The sequence below is a fragment of the Octopus sinensis genome, linkage group LG11 (assembly GCF_006345805.1).
Source record: "Octopus sinensis linkage group LG11, ASM634580v1, whole genome shotgun sequence".
NCBI lineage: Eukaryota > Metazoa > Mollusca > Cephalopoda > Octopoda > Octopodidae > Octopus > Octopus sinensis.
In genome coordinates, this window is record NC_043007.1 from 44,019,965 (window position 1) to 44,044,500 (window position 24,536).

General features: G+C 37.9%; 1 protein-coding gene across 1 annotated transcript; it reads right to left on the reverse strand.

Moving 5' to 3' along the window:
* Positions 1-2,111: 2,111 nt before the first annotated feature.
* LOC115217145 (retinol dehydrogenase 13) lies at positions 2,112-23,311 on the reverse strand. Its single transcript, XM_029786759.2, has 7 exons — positions 23,166-23,311; positions 18,803-18,921; positions 17,443-17,598; positions 11,156-11,260; positions 9,333-9,542; positions 6,933-7,140; positions 2,112-3,520 (listed from the first exon to the last, which is right to left on the reverse strand). The coding sequence occupies exons 1-7, from the start codon at positions 23,261-23,263 to the stop codon at positions 3,415-3,417; spliced, it is 1,002 nt and encodes a 333-aa protein (XP_029642619.1). The 5' UTR covers positions 23,264-23,311; the 3' UTR covers positions 2,112-3,414.
* Positions 23,312-24,536: the final 1,225 nt, after the last annotated feature.

The window sequence follows — 24,536 nt, forward strand, 5'->3', positions numbered from 1 at the left end:
CAAACCAACCTCTCTAGTACTCATACCACAATGGTTGATGAACAGAAACATCAAAAACAAAGGACATGACTACCTCCCTAATCCTAGTGACATGACAAAATGCACCTAGTGCACTTTGTAAAGCAGTTGGATTTAAGAAGGGATTCGATCATAAAAATCATGCCAAAACTGGAATGGATAGGGGAGATGAGGCACTCTAATCCATCTAGAAAGATAATGATTCCAAAGAAGAACTGACTAGATGTGATGACTAGTCCAAACCATGCCAGCAGACATGGAAAGCAGGCATTAAAAGATGAAGATGATAATTATGTCAAGGTACTAAATCCAATGCATGCAACATTGTAATCAAAGCCATACAATTGAGATAAAGAAACATAGCATGTATATACCCTCATTCTAAGCAGTCCCTTTTAATAGTGAAAGATTTATATTAAAATTCAATTTGTTATTTGCATTTGTGTGTATATGTGTGTGTGAGTATTTAAATATATAGATGGCTAGTCCACATTACTCTGTAAGGAGCATAGGGCCAGTTTCCTGGTTTCTCTAGCATACACATTCCTCCTTGGATCGGATGCTGGTCTGTCAAAGATTACTCATTTTCACTAGCTAAGTGGATTGGAGCAATGTGAAAAGATACGTTTTTCTCAAGAGCACAATGCATCACCTATTCCAGGAATTGAAAGCAAAATTTTATGAGATCAACACCCTAACCACTAAGCTATGCACCTCTACAGATATACATATGTATATATGTGTATGTATATACATTTGTGTGTGTCATCATCATTTAACGTCTGTTGTCCATGCTGGCATGGGTTGGACGGTTTGACCAGGTCTAGCAAACTGGAAGGCTGCACCAGACTTCAGTGTGATTCAGTATGGTTTCTACAGCTGTATATATATATATATATATATATATATATATATATATTCACACACACATATAAGGTGTATATTTGAAGTTGTTAGATGTGGGCTTTTGTTAAGTTACTTTATTAATGAGTACTATCTACTCTGAGTATATAAATACAACACACAGTAGGTACTTGATGTATATGTATATACATACATACACTCCTCATATAGAGTGTGTGTGTATGTATGTATGTATGTATGTATATAACCCCCAAAGACTCCAAAATAGTGTGTCTATGAGAAAAACTGATTTGATTTTCAAAATCTGCATCTCAGTGGAAGAGTATTGTTATGATTAATCAAAAAATATAATTTGTTACAAGAAATAATTCAACTTTTACATCAACAAATCTCCCACTCTCTAATCTGTTTCCACGAGGCTCTCTCTTTTATGCCTTCCCCTCTCTAAATATATTTACCACTCTATCACTTTCTGTATATGTATATCTCTCACACATGCTGTCCCTCGCTCTCTCTCTCTCTCTCTTCATATGATATGTAATTGCTTTCATTTTGTTTATATCTTCATCTCTCTAACTCTCTGTGTATGTATATCTCTCACACTGTGAGTATGTGTGTGTGAGTATGCATGTGTGTAGGAAATTTCATTAGGGTGTCTCTCTCTCTTCATGACATGTAACTGCTTTCATTTTGTTTAAAACATTATTTTGTAATGTTTATTTTCAATTTGGCATGGCTGTGTGGTTAGGGAGCTTGCTTCCTAGCTACATGGTTTCGGGTTCAGTCCCACTGCGTGGCACTTTGGGTAGGTGTCTTCCACTATAGCCTCGAGCCGACCGGAGCTTTGTGATTGAATTTGGTAGGTGGAAGTTACTGCCGTGTGTGTATATGTGCGTATAGCTGCTCAGTGCCTCTCCGAAAGAGAGAGAGAGGGGATAGACAACTATTGCTTACAAAATGCTACCTTCCAAATCCTGTTTTCTGACAAGATAAAATTTATCAAACTTTAAACCTCTATAACATTTTTGTTAAATTTTTCTGGAATAAATGAATCACAAAATCAAATTCACATGAAACAGTACATCAATATACCAAATTTGAAATTTTCACTTAATTTTAAAACTTCAAAATCTGTGACAGCAACAGAAAAGATTTCTTCCTCTATTTGTCTATCTCTTTCAGTTATGCTTTTTTCATTGTAAACTTTCCCCTTCTCTCTATATATTTACCACTTTCTCACATTCTTCATATATGTATATTGCTCATGGTGTGTGTGTGTGTGTGTGTGTGTGTGTGTGTGTCAGGAATTTCATTAGGGCAACAAAGAATAAAAACCCTTACAAATCATCAGCAGCAAGCTAAGAGAAATCTTTACATCTATGCACCAAGTGGAAAATAAAAAACTTAGTTTATTGATGCATTATAAATTGCTCCAAATAATGCAGAAATCTGTCCTGATCAAGAGGCCTGTCTGTCAGAAGACATGGTCTGACACAGAACAAAAAAAAATTGAAATAAAGGCATTCTATTGTGAAGATTGTACAGTGTATATATATATATATATATATTATATATATATATATATGCACATGTGTATGTCAGCTTGCATATTTGTAGATAAAAGTGTGCACAGGTGTGCATACATGTGTATATAAGTTCCTTTAGTGAAGCAACAAAAATATTTTTTAAGAGATGGAAAGTGAAAGTAATTCAGCAGAAGCTACAAGAGCAATAATAATAATAATGATGGTGATGGTGATGATGATAATAATAATCATGCTTTAGAATGAATTTGGAGATAATTGTCAGTTTTGATAAATGATTCAATCAACAGTATAACAGAAATAATGTGGCTAGTAACAAAAATTATAATTTTACAAGCTATTAACTTCATCTTTAGTGTGCATACTTAATATTTACATGGTTTTACAATTAGCTTGATCTCAAATCATCATCATCAGGTGTTTTATTCATGGATGTGTATGCATAATTCTAGACTGAATTTTATCTAGGAGCCATTATTTATAGACTAAAAGTAAGCTTAGAGACAAGAATGGTGTTTCACTTACTTTAGTGATAAAAATTCCTAGCTCCAACCCAATCTAGGACCACATATATGATCTGGAGTATGGAACTTGATGACAATCAGAGATCAGATCTATTCTATTGTAAATATTGTAATAAAAAAAAGAAACCACAATGTAATGCAGATGTAAATATTGTAAATGGGGTATAACTATACGAGCTAAAGAAGAGTTATTTGTCTGAAATATTATTTGAAATATTATATGTAAATCTTATCAACAACATATTTCAGGCATTTAAATAGTTACTAAGAGTTTGAAAATGAAAATGAAAAAAAATTAAAATATCAAATTAAAAACATTCTAGAGTAAAAAAATAAAGAGAGAAATCAAGTACCATTTCAAAACTGATGGAAACAAAAACTTTTGTGTTAATATGTATATGTGTTTGTGTGTGTTTGTGTATAGCTATGCTCTAGTGAGAGGCAAAAGCAGTAAAGAACATTATTCAACTTTTCAATTTTAAATCTGTCCATTTCAAACTTTCTTCCCATAATTTTTTCTGGACATCTTCATCCTGTGTAGTCTCGTGCCAATTAACTGGACAACATTCTCTGAAAAAGAAGTAAGAGAAATAATAATGATGATGATGATGATAATCCTTTCGACGAAAGGCACAAAACCTGAAATTTGGAAGGAAGGGACTAGTGCTCAACTGGTAATTATTTTATCGAGACCAAAAGGATGAAAGGCAAAGTCGACCTTGGCGGAATAATCTCCTAATATAATAATGAGGGTTGTGTTTTTATATATTTGTGTGTGTGTGTGTATATATATGCATGTGTTTGTCCAAAATCAGGCAGGTAGTGGGAGTAAGAGAAATAGTATAAGTGAAGGGTGAGAAGAGAAAATAGTAATTCAGTGAAGGAGAAGTAGTGAGAGTAATAGCTGGGAGTGGGAGAAAGTAATAGCACAGGCGAAATGTTTTGTTTACATTTTACAAAGATCATTTTCTCTAATATTTCAGTTCCAATGTGTATGTGTATATTTACAGTATATAGTGTTTGTTGATGGAGGTAAAGAATATACACACCATCCATTTTCGGCCTAATCCTAACCCTAAACACTGGGTTTGTGTATTCTTTACCTTCGCCATGTTTGTTATCAGTTCACTGATATTTTTAGTCATCCGTACTCTCATAACTTATTTACGGTATATAGTGTTTGTTATCCAGTCACTGATACAATGTGCATGATGAAGTATGCAACCATTTAGATGCCAGGTATGTGAGTGCTCCTGAAAGTATGTGCTGCCTATTGAGAATAAAATGCATGACAGATCTCATTCCGTTATTCGTCTGCCTGTCCATCTGCCACAAGAGCAACTTAGAGACTTTGAAGAGGGTCAAGAGAGACAGGCACTTGAGAGAGCAACACAGAAGAACACACCACTAACAGCTTGGTATCTTCTGAATCAAACAGATGAAAATGCCTGGAACTTGAATATTTGGATATTCCGTACAGTAATGTCTTCAATAAGCAGACTACTGTATGGAAGCATAGACAAAGAGGAGGGGATAAAGTCATCTTCAGACTGTACGCTGTTAGCCCAAAGGATGCGGAAAGATTTTACTTGAGACTGTTGTTGTTGCATATTGCTGAAGCTTGAAGTTATGAGGATATGAAAACAGTAGATGGTGTAGTCTGCAACTCATTTGAAGAAGCTGCTCTTAATTATTGATGAAGCATCAATGTTATCATGCAATGCTCTGAGAGCCATTGATCTGCTGCTGAGGCAAATAAGGAAGTCACCCAGACCATTCAGTGGAAAAATGCTACTTGGCAGAGACTTCAGACAAACTGCACCCATCATCCCAAGAGGATCCAATGCAGCAGTAAGAGTCTCAATTAAGCAATCTCCTCTCTAGCATTTCATAACAAAACTCAGTTTGACAGAAAATATGCGCATGGCTGGACAAGATGACTTTAACAGGTGGCTCTTAGAGGTTGGAAATGGAACCCTCTCCAACAATGAAGGGCTGGAAGAAAACCTCATAGAAATTCCCCAGAACATGATATCTACAAATAACATCGTTAGAGAAGTTTTGGGGGAAGAATTATTACTAGACAATGATGAGGCAGTTAAAAGAGTGCCATTGACAATCATTTTGACACCTAAAAATAAAGATTGTCTTCACATAAACACTGAAATAATGTCATTATTGCCTGGTGAGGCAACAATCTCCAGAAGTATTGACACCACTGTTGAAGAAAATAATGAAGCTGTTATACATTAACCAGTGGGTTTTTTTTAATTCACTGATGCTTTCTAGGATGCCACCTCATATACTGACCTTGAAGAGGCATTCGATAGTCATGTTGCTAAGGAACCTGAACCCAATGAGAGGTTTACTCAATGGGACCCGGATCTTAGTGCTGCCTATCAAGGATTTTTTCATTCATGGAAAAATACTTAATAGAAGTAAGAAAGGAGAGGAGGCCTTTATTCTGCACATCAACCTCTGTCCCAGTGAGACAGCCCTTCCCTTTAGCATTAGTAGATGACAACTTCCTGTTACCCCAGCATTTGCAATGACTATTAACAATTCACAAGGGCAGAGCTTCAATAATGTTGGCATCATTCTATCATCACCAGTATTGAACCATGGACAACTTTATGTTGCATTGAGAAGTACAAGCAGGAATAATATTAAAATGTTAGTAAAGAGCCATCCAAAACAAAGCAAACTCATTGGTGGTAGGGTTTTCACTAGAAACATTGTGTTGAAACAGTTATTGAAATAAAGGTCATAGTCTTTTAATTTTAATTTCTGTATAATTTTCATACCATCAGAAATGACGGCGTGGGTACACTAGTAACAATAATAATCACGATCCTTTCTAATATAGATACAAGGCCTGAATTTTGGTGAGAGGAGTAAGTCAATTACATCGACCCCAGTCCTCAACTGGTACTTAAACATGGACCTGAAAGGATGAAAGGCAAAGTTGACCTCAGCAGAATTTGAACTCAGAATGTAAAGACGGATTAAATGTCACTAAGCATTTTGCTTGGTGTGCTAACATCACATGATAATTTGAAATGAATATCACCATCACACAAGCATTGTTCGTTTCCCATCTTCTGTGAAAATATGTCAGGCTTTGGGGAAATACTACCTTATTTGGAAACAAGTGGAGGATTGGCAACAGGAAGGGCATCCAGTTATAGGAAATCTAACTCAACAAGAAGGTGCATGGCTCAGTAGTTACAGCGTCAGGCTCACAATCATGAGGTAGTTAGTCTGATTCCCAGACTGGGCTGTGTTGAACTCTTGAGTAAGACACTTATTTCACATTGCTCCAGTTCACTCAGCTGTAGAAATGAGTTGCGACATCACTGGTGCCAAGCTGTATCAGCCTTTGCCTTTCCCTTGGGTAACATCAGTGGCATGGAGAGAGGAGGTTGGTATGCATGGGCAACTGCTGGTCTTCCATAGAAACCTGTGCCTCAGAGGGGAACTTTCTAGGAGCAATCTCATTTTCTAAAACCCTTTTAAATAGTATGAGAAAGTGGACATTAAAATAATGAGGATTATGGTGACGATGATTTTGCTGTTGATTAGCTCCAGGACCTGTCTGATCAAGCACACATATGTTCAAAAACATTCATGTCATGACCATCTTGCCAATTTTCCAGACATACTGTACCTGGGATTCACTGAGAGAATCCCAAAATTAACAGAGTCACTGTCATTAGTACAAAATAACCACTACAAGAAAAAGTGTGAACTCTTCAACATTTAGACCAGTTATATCAAGCCCAAATATTCTGCCTGTTTTATGTTCAATTTGTCCAGATCTGGCCTCTCACACCTATCCTACAAGCCCATTCTAAAAATAATCAACTACATCATCAAACTCTTGCAACAACAGGATAATGCATGATTAATTTAAAACAATGGGATTGAATAAGCATTACATTCAACAGAATAATTTGAATGTTAAAGATATAATTATACTTACACAAAATATTTTCCACTTGTATTTCCTAAGGCATCTTCAAGAGCACAAAACATCATTGTGTTGATTCCATCTTCGGGTTTCTTGAACATGTACCATACAAATGGTGAAAAACACATATTGATAAAAGAATGTGCACGGAAAGGCATATGGCGGTGTAAATTGGTGTTTACAATTCCTGGATTTATACAGTTAACGATCACTTCACTACCTTGAAAGTTGGCAGAGAAAAAAGAAAGAAAGAAAGTAACAATGATTAGTATCATCAGATATCTAAACTTGTAGACAAACATATAGGAAATTTCCAGAGAGAACGCTAAATCACTTTTCTGATATCTTTCTTTCCCTATAGCTTTCTAAGGTGTAACATAGTGATCTAATATAAAGTCTTTGAGAAGTATGCAATAATCAGGTCATAGAGCAGAAGTTTCTAAAACTTCAAATTAAAATTCAATGAAAAAAATGTGATTCAAATTAAAATTTATTAAAAATCAAAAGCATTTGATGAATTATAATCAGTGCTCAAAGTTTTGATTTTAGACATTTTGCTCTTTGATTTTTTGCCTACACTAATTTTAATTATGAAAACATCTGAGCTTTATTTAAAATTTAATTAAAAATAAAAATGCTTGAAAAAATTCCTGTCCTTAGGGGGAGATAAATTTGGTTTAAAAATAAAACATTTAAGAAGTAAACGAGAAAACGTATCAGAATCCAAGGAAGTGAAATGATATTTTGCAGCTGTATTTGAATTGTCAGAACTCACCTCTCAGTACAATACACAAATTATTTCATGAATTATAATGTAGCATAAAGTCAAGAGGACCTTTAGTCTAACCTTCTTGAGATATGGTAGCTTCTCTAATGCTGGTGCTATGATAAAATGCACCCAGTACACTCTGTAGAGGAGGTTAATGACAGAATGGATAACAAAACCAAAAAATGAAATAACATGGTCATCCAAGACATCTAGGAACACTAGCATAGCTAGAGTGTGTGTTGCATGGGGCAGTCCTTCAGTTTGCTGCCCCCTAGGCCCCAACAAAAAATACATATTGCCTACAGTAGACCCAAAAGTGCTGCTGCCCCCAAAATGTTTCACCCAGGGTGAATTGCTCCCTCCATCCCCACCCCATCTAACTACGCTAATATCTAGGAAGGTAATAACTTCAAACAAGAACTGCGTTAGGCCATAATGATCCATTCAACACTAACCAGTATGGAAAGTTGATGTGAAATAATCATGCTGAAGATGATGATGACTATAGAAGTTCAACATTTTAAAGGTTGCATAAGAGGGGAGGACTGGCTAAAGGCTGATTTTCACATGGAGGAAGGAGGTAACATAATACGAATGACAGGAGGTGGAGAGAAAAGTATATCATTTAGGCTAGGACACTTGTAATATACAACCTGCTAATTCTAAGAAGCAGGAGCTGTACTAGTAACATTGGAAGAGACAGAGAGGACACAACACATGGGTTGGTCAACAAAGGTGCCATAATCAATTGGATGGCACTAGTTTTAGATATTTTCAAAAATCTTAGCAGTTGTTGATGTTCATCCCCAGCTCAGCTGAGAGAGTAGACCTATACTCTCTCTCTTTTACTCTTTTACTTGTTTCAGTCATTTGACTGCAGCCATGCTGGAGCACCGCCTTTTATCGAGCAACTCGACCCCAGGACTTATTCTTTTGTAAGCCCAGTACTTATTCTATCGGTCTCTTTTGCCGAACCACTAAGTAACGGGGACATAAACACACCAGCATTGGTTGTCAAGCAATGCTAGGGGGACAAACACAGACACACAAACACACACACGCATATATATATATACATATATATATATATATATGTATATATATATATATACGACAGGCTTCTTTCAGTTTCCGTCTACCAAGTCCACTCACAAGGCTTTGGTCGGCCCGAGGCTATAGTAGAAGATACTTGCCCAAGATGCCACGCAGTGGGACTGAACCCGGAACCATGTGGTTGGTAAACAAGCTACTTACCACACAGCCACTCCTGCGCTATGGTTAAAAAAATTCCATCTTTTTTTTTTTTTCAGACATATTCAGTATATCCTTCCCTATCAGACAGTAGAGTATGATGAGGGAGATTTGGCTTATTTCTAGCAAGTCAAGTGAACATGTAACCCTATCCCTCATTTGCCCTATTTTATGTGTGTGTGTGTATGTGTGTGGGTGTACATGCATATTTGGCAGATATTCTTAACTTTAAATGTGAGTTGCACCCAAATGCACCCGGCTGGAATATTTTCTGAGTCTTAAAGGGAAAAGCCAGTCTTTGAGTAGCAATTCTAACTGTGTTAGTGACGCCTGGTCATCATGAGAAAGTACCAGACAAGGTATCAAAACCTCTGAAACTACATACAACATACCTTCCAAGTATTTTGCCAATGTTATAGTAAACATAGCAACTGCCAACTTGCTCTGTGCATAAGCATGCCCAGGGTTATAATCTTCATCATGGTTTAAATCATCAAAATTTATGCTTCCCAGTTGGTGGGCATGTGCTGTGACGTTGACAATACGAGCTGGTGCTGATGCTTTCATGGTATCCAGTAAAAGATGTGTAAGCAAAAACGGCCCTGAAAGAAATTGATAAAATTATTGAAGTTTAAAGTAATCAGTTTAAAGTATTTCAAAAAAGAACTCAATACACTAAAATAATGGCAATTAGGATTATAAAACTTGGGTTTTTCTAACTTATAAATTTCTGAGCTATAAGTTTTAAAGGATAGCAGAAATCAGATTGCAGAAATTTAGCATCTCACTTCATGAGTATTGCAATTTATGGTTTCTCTTTGTATCATAACAATAAAACAACTACTTGCTGTGCTGTTTAAGATGTCATTTGATTATTGTTGTTAGTTATATGCCATGCAGTGGGACTGAACTCAGAACCATGTGGTTGGTAAGCAAGCAACTTACCACACAGCCCCTCCTGTGCCTATGTGTACAATGTGAATGTGTTTTTTTTTCACATGCTGTCATGTCACTTTCACCTTCCAAACTAGGTTAAATACAGTTAAGTTGATTACAAATAGATGTTTGTAGATTCAGATGTAGTGTGCAAGAGAGAAGACTTCACTTGTATGGCCATGTAATGTGTATGAATGAAGACAAGAGGTGCCAATCTCTAATTGTAGAGGGAACATGTGGAAGGGGTAGACCCAAAAAGATGTGGGATGAAGTGGCGAAAAAGGATCTACAGACGTTGGGACTCACAGAAGGGATGACAGGGGACCAAGACTTCTGGCAATTTGTTGTGCTTGAAAAGACACATCCAGTTAAGTAAAAGTGTGGTTGTCCTTGCATACAGACTTGTCCCCTGCAACCCTCTCCAGCTGAGCATCCCTAAACTCACAGGCTCATAGATGCTAGTGCCAGTGCTGTGTAAAAGCACCCAGTACACTCTATAAAGTAATTGCCCTTTCTAAGAGCATCCAGCCATAGAAACCATGCTGAAACAGACAGGGAGCCTGAACAGCCCTTCATGTCAAATCGTCCAACCCATTCCAGCATGCAAAATAGACATATGATGATGATGATGAATTGCTGAGCAGCAATTTCTTGTCTCAGAGCTGAATTTGTGCTCCAGTAGTTTCTGTAACTTGGAAGCTGAACAACTCCCATTAGAAAAAGAATTCCAAGATATCCCTTCATCTCCATTAGTCAAAGGTTTTGTAAGACCCAAAACATTAATATTATTTACTCTTATGGTGTTTACAGATGACACTAAAATGCCAGTAATTATTTTATCCAAGTTCAAGCTCCCTTTCTCTCATCAAATCATTAACTACCAAATTCTAACTCATAGCTTGAGGTATGCACTGTCATGATGCTTGAAAATGGAAGGAAGAAAGAATCCAGAGAAATTCACTCAATAAAACACAAAATTAAACACATATGGTGTAAACAGTAAGTCTTTCAGCAAGAAGTTCTTTCTAAAATGAGGTTAAACCTTCTCACACAGAAGAGTGCTTAGTTCCAGTCTCCAACCACAAACAACAATGTCATTTAAAATACAGTTACATGTTGTTAAAGATTTAACACTTGCTAGTGGTAACTCCAATTTTTACTGTTTTCCTTCTGTCTTATCCTTCAAAATTAAAAGACCAGGTTCATAAAGGGAAATAATGACCTGAAGATAACTAAAGATAGAATATATGCAATTACTGTTAAGTGATATAAGTTTTACCCAGGTAATTCACAGCAAACTGCATCTCAAATTTATCTGTAGACAAGGTTTTTGGACACATCATCACACCAGCATTATTAATAAGAATGTGCAGCTGAGATTCACCTGTGAAAACAAACAAAAAAAAAGTCAATATTAGTTAATTACAAGAAAAAAGGTGTGTTATAATTATGGATTAAATACTACAAAATTACTTCAAGGAATAACTAAAAAGATGAACAGAGAAATAGATAGATAGAAAGCCATATAGACAATGGAATACATAAAAAGATAGACAGAGAGGAACAAATAGACAAATATATAGAGACAGAAAAATAGATGGATAGACAGAGGAATATATAAGTAGGGTAATAAAAAATAGATACAAGAAACATAGAAATATCATATATACATTAATGCTATGTATACACACACACACACACATAAGCATACCACATGTTACAAAAGTTTTGTGTTCATGAAAATCTTGCTGTAACAAAGAGTCCCTTAAGACAAAATGTTTTTACCTATTATCTTCCATGTGACATAGAAATCAATGGTAAAGAATAAGTTTGTTACACACGTCTATTTTCTCTCTTTCATATTCCTTTCACTGTACATCCTTCACTCATACTTGTCCCTACAATGTTGGATAACCCTTGACCCTTCTACACAACTCATCTCATCACTTTTACCATTCTGAACTCCACCCTACAGCATGATTCTCATGAACACAACACTTCTGTAATGCAGGGATCATCATTATCATTTAACATTTTTTTCCATGTTGAGATGGACAGTCTGATAGGATGTGAAAAACTGGGGAGACTGCCTTGTGTTCAAGTGCCTGTTTAAATGGTTTCTACAGCAGGATGCCTATCCCTAACATCAACCACTTTACAGAGTGTACTTTTATGGTAGCCTCATCACTAGTGAGGTCAACTTGCAACACTAAGGGGCAAAAAGAGATCCCTATAACTGAAAAACAGGGGAGAAGGAGAGAGAGTGTGTGGTGATTTTAGGCAAGATAATGAGATAGGATAAAGTATGAAGAGAAGAGTAGATTTACAGCAATGAGAGGGTGGTTAGTAGTGGAGTAAGAGAGCCACTATTGAGAGACAGAATATGGAAAGAAGAGGAAGGGAGATTAGTGTCAGTGTTAGAGAAAAAGGAAAAAACGGAATGGTAAAAGTGATGAGATGAGTTGTGTAGAAGGGTCAAGGGTTATCCAACATTGTAGGGACAAGTATGAGTGAAGGATGTACAGTGAAAGGAATATGAAAGAGAGAAAATAGACGTGTGTGACAAAATTCTAGAGAGAGTCACTGAAAGAGAGGTGTGGAAGGAGATCAGAGAGATGAGAGGGTGTTGAGGTAGTAGAGAAACTGTGGGAGGACAGTGAGAGAAAAAGAGACAGAGAAGGAGTGATGACAGTGGGTGAGTAAGTATCACAGGTGGTGAGACAAGAAATATGAATGATAGAATGATAACTGAAGTGAGAGGGGAGATGGCTGCAGGGGGAAGGTGAATACAAGGTGATGAGGATAAACTCTGGTGAAAGAAAGGTGGGTGGAGCAAAAGGTGCAACCATTCATAGTTTATGAGCTTTATAGGTGAAGGGGAAATAAGAGAGGGAGGAGTATGACTGACTAAGAGACCACATTAGTGAAATGAAAAAAGAAATGAAAGAAAGAGAAAAGGTAATCAACAGATAATGAGAGGAGTTTAGGGATGCAAAGGGCGGCAGCAAATATAGACTTGGTTGGATACACACACATACATATTGTGTGTGTGTGTGTGCATAGATATACCCAAATACATTCATATATATATAATTGGTAATCCCACTCGCTTCCAAATCCCTAACGAAGAATTACGCACAGCTCATGAACGGTTAAAGTTAAGAAATTCTTCTTTCAACCTCACTTTCTTCTACCTACTATCTTTGCACGTATCATCATTATTCTTTCATTATTCTTCAATTATTCTCTCATTATATTATTCTTTCAGTATTCTCTCATTACTCTGTCTAGCACAGTAACATGCCATTCATGTAAATATGTTTTTCGTTGTCTTGTCTTCCTGTTGCTCCCAATTCATAGCCACTTATCTTTCTCCTAAAATTTGACTTTCTCAGATTTTTCAAACCTACTTTCTTGCTCTCACAATTAACAGAACCTCTTCCTAGTTTGTGGTGCACCCGCCCTCCCACCCCCTCCACACATGCCGGAAGTTCCTATTCTTTGCCATCCCTGGGTTGCTTCCCATGAAGACTGCAAATGCTCTTTCACCATCCCTACCCCTAGACTCGACCTATGTAAGGTAATGTTCATACAGTGCAAAATATGAAAGGGTAGTGTTATGCAGGTTGAACTGAAGGCTACTGTATTACTTGCTCATGAATTCTGCCAAATGTGAGCTTTCTTTTCAGGTACATGAAGCTACTGTCCACCGTCCCAGGGTCTCTAGGGCCCATACCTCCCACACCCTCAGGGTTGGCACCCTCAATGTTGGCACACTGAAAGGTAGGTCTGGCGAGATAGTCGAGATGCTTGAACGGAGATGTGTTGATATATGTTGCATGCAAGAAGTAAGGTGGAGAGGAGGTTCTGCTAGGTTCCTCACAGGCAAGGAACACAGGTACAAGATTTTCTGAGCAGGGAACACTGACGGGGTTGGTGACGTGGGTATACTTATCGCTGAGAAATGGGTAGATAAAGTAATTGAGGTAATCAGAGTATGTAACAGAATACTTAAGATTAGATTAGTGTTTCATCATGGATTAGCAACCATTATATCGGCCTATGCTACCCGATGGACAGAAAGACCGATTCTATGACACTCTACTGCAGACTACCTCGTTGACGAACGACAGAGACCTTCTCTTTGTGGCTGGTGACTTCAATGGTCACGTTGGACGACATGCTGGGGGCTTCCATGGTGTAAATGGAGGCTATGGCTATGGTTCCCGCAACGAGGAGGGAACCAGGCTGCTGGAGTTCTGCGATGCAAATAATCTTATGGTTTGCAACACTAACTTCAGGAAACCTACCAGCCACCTAGTCACCTACCGATCGGGCCAACATACCAGCCAAATTGACTTCGTCCTTGCCAGGCAAAGGGAGAGATGGCTGCTTATAAATGCCCAAACCTTCCCAGGCAAAGAATGTACCCCACAACATAGACTGGTAGTTAGTGACTTTAGGATCAGGACTAAGAGGACAACTAGAAGACGACCAACATGGAGAAGAAGGATCTGGAAGCTTAAAGAACCTGCGAATGGACAGAGATTTAGGGACATGTTACTTGAAGCCTTTGACGAAGTAGAAGGGGATAGAGTATCACATGGAGTAGAAGGCAACTGGACGTTTCTAAGGGACAACCTGCTGAGAGCCACTGACCAGATCTGTGGCTGGTGCAAAGTCCCCTCTCGTCCCAAGGTAACGTGGTGGTGGAACAATGTTGTAGACAGGGCTATTAGAGAAAAGAGACAGGCTTGGAAGGACTGGAAGAATGGTGGTAGCAGGGAAGTGTATCAGACTGCCAAAAGGGAAGCTAGGAGACAGGTCTATCTAGCCAGAGGGGAAGCAGATAAGAAAAAATTTTCCAATGTTCTGCGCCGTGAGGACCAAAGACTGGAGGTGTTTCGTGTTGCAAGACAGTGTGTGAGAGAGAATTGTGATGTGGTAGGAGAGAAGTGTGTTCGCATGGAAGATGATTCACTTGCGCTAAATGAGGATGCAAAGAGAGAGGTTTGGAGACGCCACTATGAAAGGTTGCTGAATAAAGAAAATGAATGAGATAAAGAGAGTCTGCCGAATGTTGACCCAACAGAGGGACCAGCTATTCGAGTTGACAGTTCCTTGGTAGTTAAGGCAATAAGAAGCATGAAGACAGGAAAGCCCTAGGCCCATCAGGAATCATTGCAGAGATGCTCAAAATATCTGGTAGTGTCGGCTATAGCCTAGTCACCCGTATAGTTAATCAGGTGATACGCGAAGGAGTCATACCCAATGACTGGTGTAGCAGCATAATAATCAACTGCTACAAAGGTAAAGGTGATGCCCTAGATACAAATAATTACAGAGGTATCAAGCTGTTGGATCAGGTAATGAAGGTTACAGAGAGGGTCATAGCCCAACTAATTAGAGAGAGAGTTAGTTTAGATGAGATGCAGTTTGGGTTCGTGCCAGGGAAAAGTACCACTGATGCTATATTCCTGGTAAAGCAGCTGCAGGAGAAATACCTAGCCAAAGATAAGCCCCTGTACCTGGCTTTTGTTGACGTGGAGAAAGCCTTCGACAGGGTCCCCTGATCCCTTATCTGGTGGTCAATGAGGAAACTAGGGATAGATGAATGGTTAGTGAGAGCTGTGCGAGCCATGTACAGGGACGCTGCTAGTAAGGTGAGGGTTGGCAACATGTACAGTGAAGAATTCCGGGTAGAGGTAGGGGTCCACCAAGGCTTAGTCCTCAGCCCCTTCCTATTTATCATAGTCCTCCAGGCAATAACGGAGGAATTCAAGACAGGATGCCTCTGGGAGCTCCTCTATGCTGATGACCTTGCTCTAATTGCTGAGTCACAATCAGAACTGGAGGAGAAGTTTCAGGTGTGGAAGCAAGGATTAGTATCGAAGGGCCTTAGAGTCAATCTAGCTAAAACCAAAGTCCTAATAAGTAGGAAGGTAGACAAATCACAAACGCCTTTAAGTAGATGGCCCTGCTATATCTGTAGAAAAGGTGTAGGTAGAAACTCTATAAGATGCACCAAGTGTAAGCTATGGACACATAAGAGGTGCAGCAATGTCAAAGGAAGGCTAACTAGGAAGTTGTTTGTGTATGTGGCAGATGCTCAGGAGCAATAAACACTGAAAATGCTCTGAGACCAACTTCTGCCACTTTCCAGGGAGAAAAACTAGAAATAGTTGATAGCTTTCGTTACCTAGGTGACCAAGTCAGTAGCGGGGACGGGTGTGCTGAAAGTGTAACTGCTAGAGTAAGAATAGCTTGGGCAAAGTTCAGAGAGCTCTTACCTCTGCTGGTGACAAAAGGCCTCTCGCTCAGAGTAAAAGGCAGACTGTATGACGCGTGTGTATGAACAGCCATGCTACATGGCAGTGAAACATGAGCCGTGACTGCTGAGGATATGCGTAAGCTCGCAAGAAATGAAGGCAGTATGCTCTGATGGATGTGTAGTGTCAGTGTTCATACTTGACAGAGTGTAAGTACCTTGAGAGAAAAGATGGACCTAAGAAGCATCAGATGTGGTGTGCAAGAGAGACGTTTGCACTGGTATGGTCATGTGGCAAGAATGGTTGAAGATAGTTGTGTGAAAAAGTGCCACACCCTAGCGGTTGAGGGAACCTGTGGAAGAGGCAGACCCAGGAAGACCTGGGACGAGGTGGTGAAGCACGACCTTCGAACTTTAGGTCTCACGGAGGAAATGACTAGAGACCGAGACCTCTGGAAGTATGCTGTGCGTGAGAAGACCCGGCAAGACAAGTGAGACCATAACCAGTGGCCTTCTACACAGGATGTAGCCAGTCCACTTATGCATACCTTCCCTTCTTGGGACACAAAACTCTACTTGTGAAGACCTGTTGAGGCAAGTGAGAATCAGAATCGAAATCGATCAATGGAAATTGCAGCTGAGATACCAGTGCCGGTGGCACGTAAGAGAACCATCCGAACGTGGCCATTGCCAGCGCCGCCCCGACTGGCCTCTTGCCGGTGGCATGTAAAAAGCACCATCCGAACGTGGCCGTTGCCAGCCTCGCCTGGCCCCCGTGCCAGTGGTACATAAAAAGCACCATCCGTTCGTGGCTGTTGCCAGCCTCGCCTGGCCCCCGTGCCAGTGGCACATAAAAAGCACCATCCGTTCATGGGTGTTGCCAGCCTCACCTGGCCCCCGTGCAGGTGGTACATAAAAAGCACCATCCGATCATGGCCGTTTGCCAGACTCGTCTGGCACCTGTGCCGGTGGCACATAAAAAGCATCCACTACACTCATGGAGTGGTTGGCGTTAGGAAGGACATCCAGCCGTAGAAACACTGCCAGATCAGACTGGGCCTGGTGCAGCCTTCTAGCTTCCCAGACCCCAGTTGAACCGTCCAACCCATGCTAGCATGGAAAGCAGACGCTAAACGATGATGATGATGATATATATATATATATATATATATATATGCAAGGTCTGTGTGCATATATTACATATATATATATTGACATTATACAGTATATATGCTACAAATCATTGAAATATCTTTTTGTATGTTCTAAGTTGAAAAATAAGCAAAGTAAAATGTTACGTTTTTTAAATTCTTCAACAAACTTCCGAACAGAATCAAGTGAACTTAGATCACAATGTAGAGCTGTCACATTAGTATTATTTGTCTTTTTCTGGATTTCCTGGGCAATTTTTTGGCCAGCTTCAATATCCCGACATGCCATTATGACACGAGCTCCTGGAAACAGAATAATGTCAGAATAAAATAAAACAATAACAAACATGATATATAATAATCAGATCAAAAGACATGTGCACAAAGAAAAGATGAAGCTTTTTATGGAAAAACAACCACCTTAATATAGTTGGCAATCCTTTATTAAAAAATTTTTAAATCCCAAAACTTCCAAGGTCAGAATTTTTTCAAGTGAGAGAAGTACCACAAATGGAAAATTCCAGGAAATGATTAAAAGGCTTCCTGGAAATATACATCAGTTGCAAGCAATGCATCATGTCATCAGCTGTTAGGTGTAACATCACCCACCCTGGTTTGAACAAAAAAGTAATAGGTGGATTTGGGTTGTAAAGGATATTTTGCTCAAAGTGAAACTGCTACAATTAAAGAAAACTAAACTGGCATCAAATTGATATAAAACCACCCCACCCCAACAGATGTGTGCACGTGCTGTATTGTGAATTATAAACAGAGAATTGGAGAATGTGTATAGACATAGGTTCAATCCACATGTCACATTTTTAGATGCAAATATACAATCATTGTAAAATCTACAAGCAATACTTTCAATCCTGAACATTCAAAATACATTTATTATCAAGTGTTAATGACAAAATAGGCTATATTACTAAATCCACCTAAATTATTGATTATTTTTCAAAAGGATTTGAAAAGGGATAACCTGGATCATTGATGATTTCAAAGAATAAAAAGCTTTTAAAAGAAACTGTAGATATTTTAAATGAAGATAAATATTGTTTCCTAATTTAATTTTTCATTAATTTTATATTCCAGTATAAGCTGGAGATGTCTCTAGCTGTTTGTGGGTGTGATGACATTTGGTCTATTTCTCTGTGCTTACAACAAGCAGAGAGATAAACCAGCATGTAGGTGACACTTAGACAAATATTGTTTATTCTTTTCAAAATGTAAAATTCAAATTTCCTAGATAAAGTATAGTGTTATACTATAAAAATATATACATGTTGAATGGGCTGTAAAAGTTCCTCTCAACTCATAGCTAATCAGATATTGTGACCACCATGAAATACACTGCATACAAATAAAAAATTCATACAGAACAGAAAAGGAAGTTTGTTAAAATAGGTGAAATAATGTTATAAAAGGGAAATGTTTCCGTCATTGAGAAACAAAATCTTGTCTTCTTAATCTCAGATTTTCTCTATTAAAAAAACCAACTTCTTACCTCTTGAAGCAAAATCAGTAGCAGCAGCTTGACCCATTCCTGAAGTTGCTCCTGTCACTAGTACAGTCTCTTTTTTCAGTTGTTTTTTGCTCTGATAAGGTGTTCCCCGTAAATATTGCCTGACAAGAAAAAATAAATCAAACGTCACAAAATTCATCATCATCATTATAATCCATTTAATGTCCTTTTTCCATACTGGCATAGGTTGGGCAGTTCAACAAGATCCAACAAGTTGGAGGATCATGTCATGTTTCAGTGTTTTCTACGGCTGGATGCTCTTCCTAATGTTGACCACTTTACAGAGTACACTCGGTACTTTACCATAAGAGAGAACCAAACCAAAGGATGATGTCAGAAAAAAAAATACCCATGGCAAGGAGAGGCGAACATCATGGCTAGTGTGGGTCTGTGGTGGATGGGACCTAGAATAGATACCTACTGAGAAATAGATATATTGGGGTGGGGGGTTCTTGGGTGATGTGGTGATTCCCATTACACAGAAACTAGTTTATTTAATAGTTAATATTTATGAGTTAGTTTATTAAAACAAAATAGTATGATCCACAACTAGACAAAAATACAATATGGCCCACAGAGAAAAAAAAACATGATTCTTGACTAAACATAAACATACTATGGCTCACAACTAGATAAAAAAAAACTGTATGATCCTCAACTAAAAAGGAACAGTGTAGCCATGACTAGAAAAACAATATGGTCCTCATCTAGACAGAAACTCAGTATGGCTTACAATTAGACAAAATTGTGGTATGATCCACGAGACAGAAACAAAGTATAGCCCACGAGAAGTTAAATATGGTTATCTAGAGTAGTGGGTCTCTAGATTACACCAAATATAACTACTGAAGTACAATGCAATTTCAAATATAACATAGCCTCTTTCATTTTTTGTCTAAATGTCAATTACATATTTTGTTTTCTTATCCTTGTTTACACCAAAGTATATATATTTTTTCCTTATTTATTCTCAGGTATAATCCTAATGTTTTGTATTGAATTTCTTGCATAAACACAAGTAAATACAGAAGTTATTTAATCAACCTCCTATATATATTCAACTGCTAACCACCCAATATAACAACAAAATGTACCAGCTTCTTTTCCACTTCCTATCACCTGCACACTATCTCATCTTCCAAACTCCATATTGCCATTCCCCACCCTGTATCCTCCCTTTATATCTTTCATTGAATATTTTGGTTAAAATTAAGAACTAAGTTTAAAATGTATTATCTCAGAACAATAAGTAGTAAGCCTAATCATGCATTTAACTGTGAAAACGGAGTTGAAGAAATAATCAAAATTGCTAATTGTGTAAATAAAAAGAAGGGATAAAAATACCAAACACAACTACACTGTGAGCAGTGGGAGGAGGGCATCCTATTGTTTGTTGTTGTTGTTTGATCATTAATTCCAGCAGATCTAAATTATTCCAGCTGTGACATTTTATATATTTTTTTCAAACATTATATCTCTAGGTCAATATCCATTGTTTCTATTCTTTTTGTAAGATGACAAAGTATGACTGCTATTTCTATCAAGTCAGACTACCACACAGAACTTTACCTCCTCAGAGTGTAACATGAGTGCTGAGGTAGCCATATCTTAGGTTTGAATTTAAAGTTTCAGTCTGGTGTAAAACCAACAAAGTATTTAAAGTGTCCTTCTCATTTTTTAACATGGAGGAGTGTGATTTGATAGTAAATTGGCTACTATTTCTAGTAGTCAAGCAACTGCATTGAGGTTACCTCACTGGCACAGTCTTATCACAAACACTGATGATAAGTGGGTAAGCGACAGTATAAAGGGCATTGTTGATCTCTCAAAGATGTAACAAATTAATCAAATAGGCATGATAGTGTAGTTAAGAAGCTTGCTTTTCAACCATGTGGTCTTGGGTTCAGTCCTATTGTGTAGCATTTTGGGCAAGTGTCTTCTACTATATCCATGTGTCAACCAAAGCTTTTTTTTTTTTGTGGAAATGGTAGACAGAAACTGAAAGAAGTGTATTGTATATATGCAAAAAAACATGCACACACACACAATCATCATTTAACAGCTGTTGTCCATGCTGGCATGGGTTGGATGGTCCAGCTTCTCTCTAAATACACTAACATTTTGTCAAACATGTGCACTTACATTTCACATCCAGCAGAGCATACTACCCCATTCTTCTCTAGCTTTCGCATGTCTCCTGCATTCAGGGCCCACATCTCACCACCATGTAGAACTGTTGTCCAACTTTGTCTTGACATCATCTGATGATTGTAAATGAGATTCCCCATTGTACAGGAAATGTTCGTTTCCAGTCTTCCATGGATAATATATCTGGCTATGGGGAAATATTACCTTGCTTGAAAGCAGATAAGGGCTGGCAACAGGAAGGGCACATGGCTACAGAAAATCTGCTACAACAAATTGTGTCTGACCTATGCAAGCATGGAAAAGTGGACATTAAAGAATTATGATGAACGAAAGAACATGTTGTAAAACCTATATTATCTTAACTAAAAAAATTTTTAACACGAGATCTGCAAATGTTTTCATAGTAAATTCTATAGTATTCCATTGAGAAAATATCCTAAAATTTAATATCTTTGTACTTGGAAGACCCCCAAATGCACGAGATGATGCCCTAAGCAACAGCCTGAATTAGCAGTAGGTACCTTTAGTCAGTTTTGCCTATGGTTAAAGGTTTCCAGCAATAACAAATTTAAGACTACATTACTGAATATGACACACCTTTTTCAGAAATTGATATGACGAGTAATTTAAGGATTTGGCTGCTATTTCTGGCAAATCAAGTGACCATGTGGAGATTCCTCTCAACTGGTTTACACTCTCTGTTGGAAAGTGAGGTGATCCTGGAGTTTAGTTCTCCAATTTCTCTTTGTCAAGCATCATTTAGTACTATTCTGTTTGGTGGCTTCCAATTAAGAAACTTGTAGAAACTTAATACTTGATTTGGGGACTTTCCGTTCATTATCTTACCCTCTTACTGGTATTTTTTTCACGGCCTTTTAGCGTGGCCAATTTTTATATTTCAGTTTGACTAAAAACACAAGTTCTCTGCCGATCATTAATTATTGTATCAACTTTTTACAACAAGTTAAGCCAAAGTAATTACATAAAAAATCGCCGGTCACCAAAGTAAAAACAGCTGCTAACTGACAAAAATGAATGTGAAACGTTCAACTCGATCGCCAAAACAAAAACTTGCCTAATGAGTTAAATTTTCCATTTGTACAAAACAGACACTTCACGTTTTCATACACATTTCTAAAATCTCGAAAAGAGAAACTTTTACTAATTATATTCCAGGTTTTCTCTTATCAATAATTTTTCAATCTCACCGTTAATCCTTCTTTTAAAATATCTGTTTTGGATTTTTAAACGTTCGTTTGTGTTCTACATTTGTTTTCAAGATAACCTCTTAAATTTCTGTTCGGAAACGGGCTGATCACTATTTTCACTCATAGACACACAAACAATGTAACATATCAGCATTTCTTTTGTCTTTTGTACTGTGATGAGTGAGTCCAAGTTTATTTTAAAATATTTGAAGTTAAAATAATATTTTAAACCACTACCCAAAATGTGTGTGAATTTTTCTTTTTTAGACAGTAGGGTACGAGTTAAGGCAATCCGGCTACTACATTTTGCAGGTCAAGTGTAAATACTATACCTCTTTGGAATATATAGTATTTAGTTAGATTCGAAAGAGGAACTTCAGCATTTTAGGACACAAAATAGTGATATTCTTATCAAACTAAAAATACAAAATATTAAGTAAAACAAGACATAAATAGCCATATAAAACAAATTAATTTTTATCTATTCCAGAGAAGACTTGAAGACTTTGTATAGAATATTAACGAGTTAAAAAGGTTCGAGTGGGAACAGAAATAGCATTGTTGAAAGAAAGGAAAATTCTGTAAAGAAAAACTCATGAAATAATTCAATTTTCAATTGAAAAAAAAATAATGTAAACAAATTCATGTTACGATAACGTGAAATCAGAAACATTAGAATCTAACTTTTACAGAGCTCAAATATCAGTATTTATTATTTTAGACAGGTGACGGATATTCTAATATAAAAATGGTTTAAGAATAGCTATCAATACCTTATAGGAAAGGAAATGGGCCAGAATTGGAAGTCTAAAGTATCAAAAAAATTGAAATTTAGGGGAAAAAATTTCCTTTAAGAATCGTAATTTTTTGTTGTCTGCAAACAGAAACATTGCAAAAAAAGATGGTGGGGAGGAAACCCATCCAATTCCTTCCCCGTAAGATAGCGACAGCTATTCAGAAACTCCGATGATAACAGATAGTTAAATTACCTGAAAGCGAATGCAAAACCGCCAATAAGGGCAAATATAATTGGGAACCAAGAACTGAAGAAAGCATCAAACGCAGTACTAATCCCACCACCCGCCATGTTGCTGAGATTCTAGCAGAGTTATTTCCCCCTTTTAGATGTGAATGACCCAGGAGGGGAGGGGACAATAAGAGGCGGGGGAGGATATACTCTACTGTACTTAATACAAAATCTTTTGAATACCTTTACACGTATTTTACGTCTCACTAGTTTCTTGACAATTTACTCGCGCGGACGCACATACATATATTCTTTTACTTGTTTCAGTCATTTGACGGCGGCCATGCTAGAGCACCGCATTTAGTCGAACAAATCGACCCCAAACCGCTAAATTGCGGGGACGTAAACACACCAACATCGGTTGTCACGCGATGGCGGAGGGCAAACACAGACATACGACTACACACACACACACACACACACATATATATATATAGTCGAAATTACAGAAAAGCAAAAGACGAAGATAGGTGTATGAACTACAAAGAGGTGTATAAGTTTGACGCTTGGAAAAGTGAGAAAGTCTTTAAGTTTCGAGCCTATGCTCTTCAACAGAAAGGAATAAGAGAAAATAAACAGAGAGAGAATGAGAAAACAGGCGACTGGTTGGGAAAAAAGGGTTTGTCAGGAGAGGTAGAAAGATTAAAATGAATCTCCCAATGTTATTGTGCATTTTCATCCATTGTTGTGTATATACAACACAACCAGTACAGGAACTTCTAACCACTTTTCACTATATATATAGGTGTAGGCATGGCCGTGTGATAAGTAGCTAGCTTCCCAGTGGCACACTGTCTGTGAGAAAAACAGCACCATGACACAATTCCCTCTGCCAGAAATTGGGAAATGACATGCTGTACTGCTTGGCATCCCACTGGAATCTCCAATACAAACAGATGGTCAACACACAGAACAACTATTGGCTTGCTGTGTCCCCAAAACATGTACCGAGAGTGATAAAAATCAAACATTCAGTCGACATCATGGTGTCTGAAGTAATCACTAGTAATTGCAACATTGTGCCTCCATTCATCTTCCCACACGGCTTCACACTCAACGCAGAGGCCTACATCAAGTGCCTGGAGGAGGTAGTGATGCCCTGGGTCAAAAGTGTAGCTGCTGGATGACTCTATATCTGGCAACAAGACTCTGGACCATGCCACACATGCAGGAGAACCCAGTCATGGCTGTCAGACAATTTCTGTGACCACATCACCCCTAACATCTTGCAACCTAACTCCCCAGACTGCAATCCTCTTGATTATCATGTGTGGGGTTCAGATGAGCAAGAGAACAACAAAACTTCTTGTAACACCAAAGATGAATTGAAGGC